The following is a 12,903-nucleotide window of genomic DNA, read 5'->3' on the forward strand; positions in this document are numbered from 1 at the left end:
ACTATATTCAGTACAGCTCAGTCGGAAGACAGTGTGGGTTGCCTTCTTGGGGCGTAAATGAGAAGATGAAAACGGCAATTGGGAGGGGAAAGGCTCCACGGAAGCCAGTACAGCTTTCTTCCAAGTAAATGGGTTGAGGACAGGGGTGTAAAGGTGAGAAACATTTCGGTCTGGAAGTGAAACTGTAAATTTGATAGGTTAAAAGACCCAAGATACTGGCTGGACATTCAAGTCCTAGAATTCATGCCCTCACTCCCCACAAATATTTCAGGAAGGGAACATGGGGGTTGTGTGGTTCCGTAACCGGACAATACTTCCTGCCAAGAAAAAATAAATAAACACACCAGGGAGCTAAGTTGGAGACACATACAAAAATACAAGCAAAGTCAAAATGGAAGAGGCACGGCGCAGTTGAATTTGGGAGCCACGAGGTCTGAGATAGAGCAAAACCAGATAGGCCAAAGCCATGTCCTTCTGAGGTGAACTGAGACTTGTAAATGGTAACAATATTAATTTTTTAAAAAGAGAAAACCTAATGGACAGGGGCAAAAGAGCAAACTGGAGTGCGAGAAAGGTGGGCAACTGCAGTCAGCCAGAGAATCAAGTCAGGCCGAAGAAAGAAAAAAGAGAAAAAAAAAATACCCAAGTGAAAAAAAAGAGAACAGAAAGTGACATAAGACAAAAGATAGATTCTTCAAGGATTTGATTATTTTCTTTGTCAGAATCTGCCTCGTAGTTCTCCTTTAAGCAGAATGCAACAAATTCTTGAATATTGTGCAGAGGAGATACCTTTGCTTTTTATATTCTTAGACCATTCTGATGTTGAGTACTTCTTATGCACCAAATGTGATTGTAAAGATCTCCAACATATGAGCTTCAGAGAGATGAACTGACTGGTCAATCTAACACATACAAACACACACAGTGACCCACGGGCCTCTGGTAATCGCAGTCTAGTCCTAAAAGATAGTGATTTTGCGACTGAAGTTATTGGAGGGGGATGTGACAGGATTCCGGGAAATACCTGTCTGCACATACAACTGCACATATGAGGAGGCTAGAGAAAGCTGCTAGATTGGGAGGGTAATATTGGTGTTCTATATTTTAGGGTGCCATTAAATTACTCCTTAGATTGCAGGTGTTTGAAGGCTAGAGTTTTTTTGGGAGAGCATGTGTGTTTGCATTTAGCACAGCAGAACAAAAAGAGGTGGTAGCAGGAGATCATTAACCATTCCGGAGTTACAGAAAACTGCCTTTCTCAGAGATCCAGCTCATCTGTAAATAGAATAAAATAAAACAGGGTCCCGGAATGTTTCCTTGTAGCAAGATTTCATTCATTCTCATCTCCAAAAGGCTGAGAATTTAGATTCAGCCGCTGGAATATATTTGCACCCTCCACATTATATGGAAGATTGAATAAAAGCAAGAACTTCAGAGAACCTTCATCAGTTCCTTTTTTTTTAAAGTGCTGATTTGCTAAGGTTGCAGAGTCTAACCCCCCCCTTCTTCTTTTTTTCCCTCCCGCCCACCTCTCCAGTTTCAGTGAAGGAAGAACCAGAACCAGAAGTGCGCATGGTAAACGGGAAACCCAAAAAAATCCGAAAGCCGCGCACGATTTATTCCAGCTACCAGCTGGCCGCATTGCAAAGGAGATTCCAGAAGGCGCAATACCTGGCGTTACCAGAGAGGGCAGAGCTGGCCGCGCAGCTCGGACTCACCCAGACTCAGGTAAGACTCCAGAAACAAAACAAAATTCCAAACTTCTGTTTTGTCTTTCTGCCTCTGTTGGTGGAAAGTGGGGGTGATGCAGGCCTGGCACTCCAGCCACAACGTTGGGCAGTTGCTGAGTTTCATGGGCCTAGATGGGAGGGTAGTTTTGCAAGCAGACAGGAGCCAAATCAAACAAAATTAATAATTTCAGGTGCTTGGTAGGTGCTCTCAAGAAAAGCCCCTCTCTCTTTGGTTTCATCAAGGATTCATCCCCAGAGTCCAGCTCAATCAGTCCAAAATTAAAATCCTGCAGCCAAAAACCAGAGTCGCTATTTTGAACAAATATCTGAAGCCTAGCCCCTCTTTGTAATTCTTTCTACACCTCTCTCTAATCACTGGGACCTGTGTGGAGATTTGTTCTTCTCCCCATCAGACTCCCTGCCCTCCCCATATCTCAAGTCTCTTGTCTGCCTGACACCTCCTATTCCTAACTCCCATTTGAACATTTTTTTAATCCCCATCTGCATCACTCTTAGACTTCTCTCCTTCGGCAGTTGTGCCAATTATCCACCTTCCAGGACTGACCTCTCTAAACTTCCCCAGGTGGAATGTTCATGCACATTCTATGACCTCACAGCAATGCTTTGGGGTGGGAGGGCTCAAAATAGAACCACTGACAGTTTTTATGTTGCTGTAAAAAGTCAGGTGGCAGTTCCTTTTAACTGCAGTAATAGTCCTTACCCAGTCACAAGTGCCCTCTGCAATATATATCTCAGTGGTCAGGAAACTGGGCCAAAGAACTGAGTGTCCAAGTCTCTCCTCTGACTCCCTCACTGCCACCATCAGACTCAACACTTGGCTGAGGCTCAAAGGTCTGGATGGAGGTGCTGACTGGCTGGCGAGGGGAGGGGAACAGCACCAGCAAGCGTGTGGGTGGGGCTATGTAACCTATGTGAGTCTGCAGCTTCTCCTGGTACCTTCTGAATCAAGTGAAGCGGAAGTTGCCAGGAATGGAGGGAGGACAAACCTTCCTTTAGCTTGTAGATGAGCTGGTGAGTGTTTTGGAGGTTGCCTTGGGAAATAGGGAGCAGGCAATTTCTTAGGTGTGATAGGAAACCAACATACACCTCCAGGAGTTTTGATTTTTCTTCTTCTTCTTCTGAAGCCTTCTCTATGTCATTTGTCAAGGTCTTTGTTCTTCAAAGGTCCAGATGACACAGAGCCGACTGTGAAGTGCTGATGGGGCTGCTAGGGGTCTCCAGTGTTCCCTCTAAGCTGAGTTAGTGTGAGCCAGCTCACATTTGTTCAGCCTCCGGCTCACACCTTGTTGTCTTCGCTCAGGAAGGATGGCTCCAGTGCAAACTAATTTATCCAGCAGCCAAATTGCTCACTCACAACTTTAATGCCGGTCGCTCACAAAGTAGAATTTTTGCTCACAAGACTCCACAGCTTAGAGGGAGCATTGGTCTGGGCTAGACAGAACTTTGGTTCCTTTAGACGCGAAACAACTAGCAAAGGAAGAAGAATCAGCAAGGTAGATTGTCAACCGGTTCTGGACATGTTTTGGGAAATGAAATCAGGAGAAACGCTGGATTGACAGATGCCAAGGTTTAATCAGGACCGTTTTGGTAGGTTCTTGATGGATGGGGTTTCACTGGAGCTAAGACCCACCATCCAAGACTCAGGCCCTAGTACTTGTGATACTTGTCTCTTCCTGAGCATGTGCAAAGTACTTTCTGTTTTAGCCTGACTTTCTGCACACTCCTTTTTTCAGATCTCTGGCGTTCAGAGGCAGGGTTTCAGAGGTTCCTCTTCGAGGCAGGCTTGGACCTGTGTGCCACTCTAGTCTTCCCAAGCAGCTACTGTCTGCAAATCCAAAACTAGCACAGCAAGATTCGGTTCCAGTTGTCCCCCAAAGGCAGCCTAAACTGATTTCTCTAATCCTCTCGCAACACAGAACATGTTTTCTGGGAAGTAAGTCTCTCACTGAACATGCCAAGGGAACTTAATGTCAAATCCACGTTCTAAGCTGTGGCTCAACCAGGCCTTTGACTGTGGCACTGAAGAAGATTCCTTCTCAGAAATGCGTTACGACAGTGTATATATTGCGAACTAAGAGACTGGTTAGGCCAGAAGGCTCACAAAGGGCCATCTTGTTCGGCTTTTCCTGAGAGCCAAGCAACATCGTATGTGGGAGGACTATGATCAGATGATCTCCTGAGGTTTCATCTTTGGATTGGGGCCACAGTGGTGAGGGAGAGGGGCTGATCTTTGCCTTGTGCTATATCTCTGACAGAAATTGCTCCCCTTTTCAGCTGTTCACCACAGCCAAGAGTAGGAACATGTATCCCCTCCCCACAGAACCAGGGAGATGGCAGTTTCTGTTGCGGAAATGGTGGAAGAGTTAACCACCTCCCTTCCCCAGTGGCGTGGCCCTGGTCCAAACCAGAGCCCCCTCCCCCATGGCTTCTTTTAAAAGAATACTTTGAGAGACCCCATCTCAAACTTTCTAGTCAACCTTATCCCTCAGAGAGAGGGTCCAGGAGGACTCTCACATAAACTCTGGGAAATTCCATCAAGTTCTTTCCTGTGGAAGATCAGTGCCGCCGCCCCCCCCACCATTTGATCTTTTTTTTTTCTGACTGGAATTTGGGGTAGCAAAAGTGCAAAGATGTAAGAGCAGTAATCTCAATTCCACTGTTTACACCAGACTGACTGGAAGGCCACAATATCCAGGTGTGTGGAGGAATATGGTATATGGAGAGGAAAGAATTGAGACAAGAGGCCAGAAAGAACTTCTTTCATCTCCCTTTCCAAACCCTGGAATCAGTTTCGTATGCAATTTAAGACAAAAGAGCAACATACTTTGGGGCATCTGCAGAATCCCTTTCTTCATCGTGAAACAAGTCTCCTACCCTGCTCACAAACATCTGGGACTAGGGTGAAGGTTTACCACACAAACTGAGACTGTAACATTAAAAAAAAAAATTAACAAAATTCCACAGCCTCCATGAGTATACCCTATGTGGGAAAGTAGATTTTGATTCCCAGCTCATAATTCAGAGCAAATCGTGTGGTCCTTTCCCCAATTTACCATGTCCTGTCACAAGCCATTTCCCCCCCTGAACTTTCCAGGGTAGAAAACACCAGCATTTGGTCAAAAACATTAATCAATATCAGTTTAGCAAAACATCCCCATTTGTACACATCCCAACCCCCCAACCCCAAGTCTATTGTGAAAGATAAATCTGGGCTCCAATTGGAACTGAAATGAAGTTTCTTTTCCATTTAAAAGATGAAGATTTTTTTCAACTTTGAAGAATTAAATCTTGGATTAAAAAGTCACCTGTCGCTAAAATAGTCAAAGCAAATTTGATGTGTTAATATATTAAACAAAATTGCCTTTTTTAATGAGGGAAATGTAGTTTTGTATTAACTTGCCAAATTCAATGCTATATTTTCTGCGTGGGGGGGAAGAAATAGAACTGGGTGAATATGCATTTTGAATCCTGGTTAGTAAACACCAGGCACACTATTTTAGATTTTCTTTCCCCGTATCTGTTTTGGCCTGGATTCTGATCCCACCCACGTGGACCGAGATTCAAATCCATGGCCTGCTTGTTGTTTCCTTGCCCAGGCCTTAAGGAGGTCAACAAGGGAGGGCTGAAGATGTTAGGAATGCGAAGCTGGCCAAACGCACCAACGGATGGCGACAACAAGGCCTTTTTAGAAGCCAGTCTTTGTAATTGCCTTGATCTAAATAAAACAGGGAGGCTCGCGTGCTTCCGGGTTATGGAAAGCCAGGAGTGTCGTGGCGTCGTGGCGGTGGCCACCTCAGAGGGCTGAAAATTGCAGCCAGTAAAATGTCCTTGGGATGAATGGGTGGATAGGTTTGTTGTTTATGTGGATGTTGATGGCCAGGAAGGAATTTTCCCCTCGGGTCAGATTGGTTAGTGACCCAGGAGTGATTTCCTTGCAGCAATGTAATGCTTGGTTCACTCACGTGAGTCATCTGGAACTCTTCGCTCTGTAGGATGGTTTTGGCTCATGCCAGCACTGAGGCCCCTGTAATTAATAGAAAGGAATTTTCCCCCAGGTCAGATTGGATAGCGTGTGACCCAGGAGAGATTTGGGCTTTCTGGAGGGCAACGTTTGGGTCCCTTGCCTTAGTCATCTGTACTCTTTATTCTATAGGTCCTTTTCTGGTTCTCCACTGTATCCTATCACAACAACTTGTGAGGTAACTTACGTGGAGAGTAACTGACCCAAGATCGCCTACCCAGTGAGGTTCTTGACTGAGTGGGGATTATTTATTTATTTGATTTGTATTGATTGGTTGATTTGATTTGTACCCCGACCGAGAAGGCTCAGGGCGGATTAGAACCTAGGTCACCCCCATAGCTCTCTCTTCTTTACCTAGCAAGAGCCATTAGCTGGAGTGTGATCAGAGCACTGGACTGGGCCTCAGGAGACCTAACTCCAAATCCCCACTCCTCCATGAAGCTTGGCTGACCCGCTCCCTCAACCTAACCTACCTCACAAGAGAGTTGTTAGCTTAAGCCACAAACATTGCCCTTAATGCCTTGGAGGAAAAGCAGGATTTTTTAAAAAAGAGGTTTTCATAACTCCATATTGTCAAATGGAACCTCACCAAATGAGCCGAGACCTTGATAAAATGAAGGCTTTGTTGCAATCTGCAGATACATTTTTTTCTCCAGTTGTTGTACAGCATTAGGGATTTCTGGACTTTCTTTACAAGGTGTTTGTAATTGGCAGGGATGAGACATCATTGTGTGTAGGCTGGGTGTGTGTATGTGTGTACTGGGCCATTTGGGGAAGTATCTCGGAGATGAGAAAAGTCCTTTCCTTAAAGCACACAACCCAGAAAGAGTCTTGCAACTCTGGGACATGTTGGATGCACTGATTAGAAAACTGTGTGATTTTTCTTTAGACATGAGGGGGAGCTATTCCTTTTATCTTGGCAGAACTGAGCTCTTTGGATCTGTCTGGTGTGTTGCAGTTTAACACATTTGCTTTTGGTCCCCTGTTCCAGCTCCTGCCAACCTAGCAGTTCGAAAGCAAGAAATTGCAAGTAGATAAATAGGTACCACTTCGGTGGGAAGGTAACAGCGTTCCGTGTGCCTCGGCATCTAGTCATGCTGGCTACATGACCACGGAAACGTCTTCGGACAGCGCTGGCTCTTCGCCTTTGAAATGGAGATGAGCACCGCAACCCTAGAGTCAGATTCGACTGGCTTTCGAGCAAGGGAACCTTTACCTTTACTCTGTGCCAGGTCCCTACTCTGAGATACGTTTGGGGCCCAATCCACATTACCACCCTGGCACCGTTCCCGGCATTTCTTTTCTTTCTTTCTTTTTTGCCAGAGGTTTTTTTTTAAATTTATTGTATTTAAGAAAGAAGTAAGCCAAAGAATAAGATTCCAGTAGGTTCCAAGAGGAGATAAAAGTTCCTGGCATTTCAGTGGCACTTGCTAAGAGAACTAAGACAGCAGAGTGGAAGCACGATCCAGGTCTCCCGCAGAACTAAACCACGTCAGCCATATTCATTCACGCCAGGCTCGTAATGTACAGCTAGGCTGTCAGGGTTCTCTATAACTTCCTCTCTCATCCCCTCCCTTAAGGAAAAGCCTAACATTAAGGGCTCAGTGAGAACTTTGGCTGACTTCACCCAATTTGTTCAATCCGTTTGTGACTTCGCAATCCGTCATTTCAATATTTAATTAATTAACAGGCAATGCACACTTAAGGCTACAGTTCGTTAGACTGGAAAGCTAATCGGTTCAGAGCAGCCGGGTTGCCAACTTCATGGCACCAGTCACCTGTATGTGTGTGTGTGTGGGGGGGAGAATTCTACTCCCCAACCCCACAACGTGGCTCTTTCACAACTCACCCTCTGGTTTAACCTACTCCTTCCTCCTCCCCCTTCCTTGTTTTGACCACAAGGAGTTTCTCTCTTTGCGCCTCTCTTCCCTGCCTACCACCCACTTTCTTTCGTCCTTCTTGCGCTGTTCTTGCGAAGTAGGGCACAAATGGTGTCATGGCCTGGAAGTGCTATCAAAAAAAGGGTTTCAAGCCTACTGGGGCCACACTCCCAGCCCAACCCTGCATTTCAACACCACAGTCCCAGCCCTGATGCTCTTGGCAGTCACATCCGAAGGCTTGTAAAATGGCTGAGAGCTCCAGTCACAAAGTCTCTCCCCCCCCCCCCCAGAAACCAGGCCAGGAAGCCTTGCTTGATTCAGAAAATAGGCCAGTCTAGGAATGCCAGCCTCCAGGTGGGACCTGGGGATCCCCTGGAATTACAGCTCATCTCGAGAATACAGAAATCAGCTCCCCTGGAGAAAATGGCTGCTTTGGAGGGTGGACTCTATGGCAATGTACCTCGCTGAGTTCCCTGTCTTCCCCAAGCTCCAATCCCCAAATCTTCGGAAGTTTCCCAGCCTGGATTTGGCAATCCTACCCCATCCCCTGCCGCTGGCCACGGGGGACCTGGCAACCCTAGGCCAGCCCCACGATCGTGTTTTTGGAAAGGAAGGGAAATTATGTCTCCTCAGTGAGGGGGGGGGGCAGGCTCTGAGAAAGCAGGCGAGGCCTATCTTTGGCGCCTTTTGAAAAAGAGTGTCAGGGTTTCCACCCTGTTGCCTGACAGGATCCTGACAGCCGTATGACAGACAGAAATGAAACAGGTCAGGCTTTCCCTTTCCCTTGGATACTTCACTATGGAAAGAGGACACTGTCAAGTAGGAAGAGATGTATGCATTTCTTTTAAAAAATGGAAACAGCCTCTTGTTCCACCTGCCTCTGACTGCTGAGGTGAGTCCATTTTATCCACTGCTTCCCAGCTGACCTCCCGCCATCGCAGAGAAAAGGACTTTGCGAACATTATAAAATCAGTCCCTGTCTTCCCCACCCCCTTTCTTAGACATCTGTGCCCACCACAGAGAGAGGATTTCTTCCTCTTTATGGTGATTTGTTTCTTTTAAAAGAGACGTTCACAAGCCCCAAATTCCTGTTTTCTAACCCCAAAGTCCTGTTTTCCAACCCCAGATACAGAATACAGGCAGAGGGAAATGGATTCACTATAAGATCATCAACAAGCAATGTTCCCTCTAAGCTGTGGAGTCTTGTGAGCAAAAATTCTACTTTGTGAGCTCCTGGCATTAAAGTTGTGAGCGAGCAATTTGGCTGCTGCATAAATCAGTTTGCTTTGGAGTCATCTTTCATGAGCGGAGTCATCAGTTTGCTTTGGAGTCATCTTTCATGAGCGGAGACAAAAATGTGTGAGCCGGAGGCTAAAAATCTGTGAGCTGGCTCACACTGACTCAGCTTAGAGGGAACTATGGCAACAAGGATATTCTTTCTCCATAAGTGTCAGAGCTGAAAACAGTAGATCAAGGCTCAGATTAAACCCAAATTCCGTGACCACCAGATGCCTGATGTAAGATATCTCTGGGGTGCGATCCCAGCAACAGGATTCAGCTTTGTGAACCTGTGGCGTACATCTGTGGGGCTTTTGGGAGTGGAAAGTGCTGTCATGTAACAGCTGACCTATGGCAACCCCATGGGGTTTTCAAGGAAAGAGACCCTCAGAAGTGGTTTGCCATTGCCTGCCTCTGCGTCATGCCCCTGGTATTCCTTGGAGGTCTCCCATCCAAATACTAACCCATGGCCAACCCTGCTTAGCTTCTGAGATCTGATGAGACTGGACTAGCCTGAACTTTCCAGGTCAGAGCATGGGGCTTTTACAAGCTTTCATTTTGCTACTACTAGTAGTACAAAGCCCCAGTCCGGAGGTGTGTGGGATGCGGCCCACATAGTGGGGCTCGCCATCTTCCTCCTTTGCCTCTCAAAAAGCCATCTTTGATTCTGGCAAGTTTGCAACAAAGGTTCTATTGCAGCAGGAAAAGTGCCTGCCAGGAAAGCAGGCTCGGAAAGGGGGCTCTTTAAACTATGACCCTGGTATTTAACTTGTATTTTGCTTGGCAGCTGACTGAGGAGGTCTGCAATCAACTACTTCACTGCAAAAGCTACAGTGGGAATGCTCCCTAGGCTAAGGGAAGGAAGGGAGAGGTTTTTCTTGGGGGGGGGGGGGGGGGAAGCATTGGTTGTTGTCCACCCCAAACTCTTGAATCTGTTTACAACACCAGGCCTTCTTTTTTAAAGTACACACAACTGTTCTCGGGGATAGGGAACCACCACATTTTCATTTCTCCTTTTCTTTCTTACTTCAGGTAAAAATCTGGTTCCAGAACCGAAGATCCAAGTTCAAGAAACTGTACAAAAATGGCGAGGTCCCCCTGGAACACAGTCCCAATAACAGTGACTCCATGGCTTGCAATTCTCCGCCCTCGCCCACCCTCTGGGACAGTAACACCCACAACAACCCAGCCAACAGGAACCAGCTCCCCCAGCCTCTTTCATACAACTCCCCGCCGAGCTACTTGGAGGACCATAACTCTTGGTACCACCACCAAAACCTGAGTGGGCCTCACATACAGCAGCAAGGACCTCCGCCCACTTCTGGTTCGATGCATCACCCGTCTCCGGGGCCTCCTCCCAATCCCGGAGCGGTGTATTAACCTTCTTTGCCTCCTGGACGAAACCAGTGGAGCAGGAAAAATGGAATGAGGGAGAAAGAGCGAGGGAGACAGAGAGGGAGAAACAGACAGACAGCAACAAGTCAAGACGCTTTGATGTGTTTTGTAGGACATGTACACATTCCAGCTCATCTCAGGAACAAGCGAACTGCGACAGGGTTAAGATGTTGGGAAGATGGGGGAAAAAATAGCAGGAAAGCAACTGGGAGGAGAGAACTTGAGCTCCACACTGTACGGGAACTAATTTGGTTTTCACCCAAACGACACCACCGAACCTCACCTTCCTACGTGGTTTCTCTGTGGCCAATTTCTTCTCCACTGCCAAAGCTAGCTTCATGCAGAAGACACCTGACTGTCTTGATGGGAGAGGAGCCAAGACTCATACCACGCAATGCCAGGGTTTCAAAAAGAAAGTATAAGACTGGTTTCCCCCCCTCCCTTTCTCTTTGTTTGTTCAACATGTTTGTTAAGCTTTCCAAGCAAAATGGTTTTTAGAGAGGTGTCATCTTGAGGACGGTGAAAAAGCTGGCAGGACTTCAAAAGCCATCATCCGTAGTGGGATCAGGATTTGCCATTGTTACTCACCCGTGCGAATACAGAACAGGGAACGATTTAAGAAATCTGTCTCTCTTTTCTTTTCCTGTTTGCCACTTAAAAGGAAGTTTAAGAAAGTTTGGTGAAAAACTGTCACCAAGTTTTGTCTTTCTTTTTTTTTAAAGAGAGTTTAGGGCTAAGATCAGTTCTTCAAAATGTATATGTTATACAGAACTGGACAGTGTGTGTTTGGAAAAAGCTGTCTGAGAGAACCAGTGGTTACACAGAAAAAGGGAAACAGTCAAAAGCACAGTAGAAAGGATGGATTCTGAACTCGGGCTATTTCATACCAGAACCCCTCCAGGTTATATACAAGATTAGGAAAATCAGTTTAGGAGACCTAAGAACCAATTTTTCTGCTAGCATGAATATGCTGGTGTTAAAAAGTCCCCACACAGAAAGAAAAGGAACATCCTGTTCTGGCAAACAAGTCCAAGCTTAATCAGGGCGAAGATTTGGCTTGTGGCGGCAGGTGCATATGGGTACCCCTGTGTCTTCCTCTGGGAGAGGAGTGATTTGCACAAGGAAAATAGTTAGGAGAGGAGGGTTAGCCCCTTCTTCCCCAGTGGCCCTGACCTAAATTCCCCCCGCACCTGCTTTCAAACCTTTGAAAAAAATAATGTTGATGGGTGATCCATTCACAGATCCAGCTTTGCCCTGGGGTACTGAAAACTGAGGGGTCAAAGCTAAGTCCTAGTATTGAATGAATCAGTGGGGAGAAAAATTTTGATGTTCATACCACTGCCAATTGGAAGTAGCTCTTTTTGAAAGTAAACTGACATTCCGTTTACACAGGATTAAAAAGGCAAAGGTTCAGATCCCTGGTTGACACCTGCTGATGAGAAAGACCAGAGAGAGAGAGAAAAGATGGAAGGGGGGGGGGAATCCGATCTCAGTTACTAAAATCACTCAAGGTTTACACCATATTAGTAGCCCAAATTTATGTTGGGCCAAATATAGAAACAAAACTCCCTTTCCTTACCGGGATTCTTGTTTTTTAATGTTCTAATCTATTACTGTTTTTAAAAAAATCTACATTTACGTCAGTTCCAAACAAGAGATGCTTCAATTCTGCATCACCATTACAACCCAGATATTTGCTTCTTTGTGTATCTGACGTCAATTGGTATCACATGAGAATTTGACCTTCCTTTAGGGTTTTTAAGGGGTTGGACGGGGGACAAATGTTTATTTAAAAAAAATTTAGGAAGATATTTAAATACTTTGGGGGATGATCTAAGTTATTTTTTGTTGTTGTTGAAAGAGGAAAGTGAAAACTGCTAATTGTCCTAAGTGTTGCTCTTCTCATGCCATTTTAAGCTACTGTCAAAGCAGAGAGCTTATTTTTTTAAAAAAAGGAACCAGAACAAATCCATCTTGGATATTTTAAAAAAATAAATAATGGTGTGTATGTGTGTTTTTTTAAAAAAGAGCTTCAGTTTTAATAAGCATTCTCTTGTGTTGTACAGTGTCAAGGTTGCTATTTATGTTGCCTTGTATAATACATGAAGAGGGAGGAGGGAAATGTAAATATGGCTGATTTGTATAGAGCTTATTTCAAAGTTTTTAAAAAGTTTCTTTTGTTTTTTTTTTTTAAAAAAAACGGCTTGGGGGGAGGAAAAACAGCATCTCTTTGAGATAAGAACTGTGTTCCAGCTTCCTTTCTGCTTTGGTAGTGAACAGAAACTTTATGTATAATGTTAATAAAACTATTTTAAACCTTGTGAGACAATGCTTTCATTTCCTTTCAAAATGCTGCAGTCGGAGATGTATGGCTTTTTGCAGATCTGTGGCTGAAAGCCTTTGCATGGAGCATCTAGCAATTCTTGGGCATTTCCCCAGAATTCTACCATTCTGGGTGCTCAACGCTGACAGACAGAGATCTTTCTCTGTCCGCATAATATAAATTGCAGACTTGTGTAGCCTCAGTTTGCCTCGGGGCTGGGCAGCGAAGGGGGAGGGGGTTTAACCCTTCAGCCTA

General features: G+C 45.4%; 1 protein-coding gene across 1 annotated transcript in view; it reads left to right on the plus strand.

Moving 5' to 3' along the window:
• DLX3 (distal-less homeobox 3) overlaps nt 1-12,636 on the plus strand; it is a 14,424-nt gene extending 1,788 nt beyond the window's left edge. The window contains exons 2-3 of the mRNA XM_015413681.1: nt 1,538-1,728; nt 9,963-12,636. Coding sequence (XP_015269167.1) covers nt 1,538-1,728; nt 9,963-10,310 — 539 coding nt within the window. The 3' untranslated portion in view covers nt 10,311-12,636. The remainder of the gene's footprint in view (nt 1-1,537; nt 1,729-9,962) is intronic.
• The last annotated feature ends 267 nt before the right edge of the window (nt 12,637-12,903 follow it).

This window comes from Gekko japonicus, unplaced genomic scaffold, assembly GCF_001447785.1.
Source record: "Gekko japonicus isolate JY-2015 unplaced genomic scaffold, Gekko_japonicus_V1.1 scaffold544, whole genome shotgun sequence".
Taxonomy (NCBI): Eukaryota; Metazoa; Chordata; class Lepidosauria; order Squamata; family Gekkonidae; genus Gekko; species Gekko japonicus.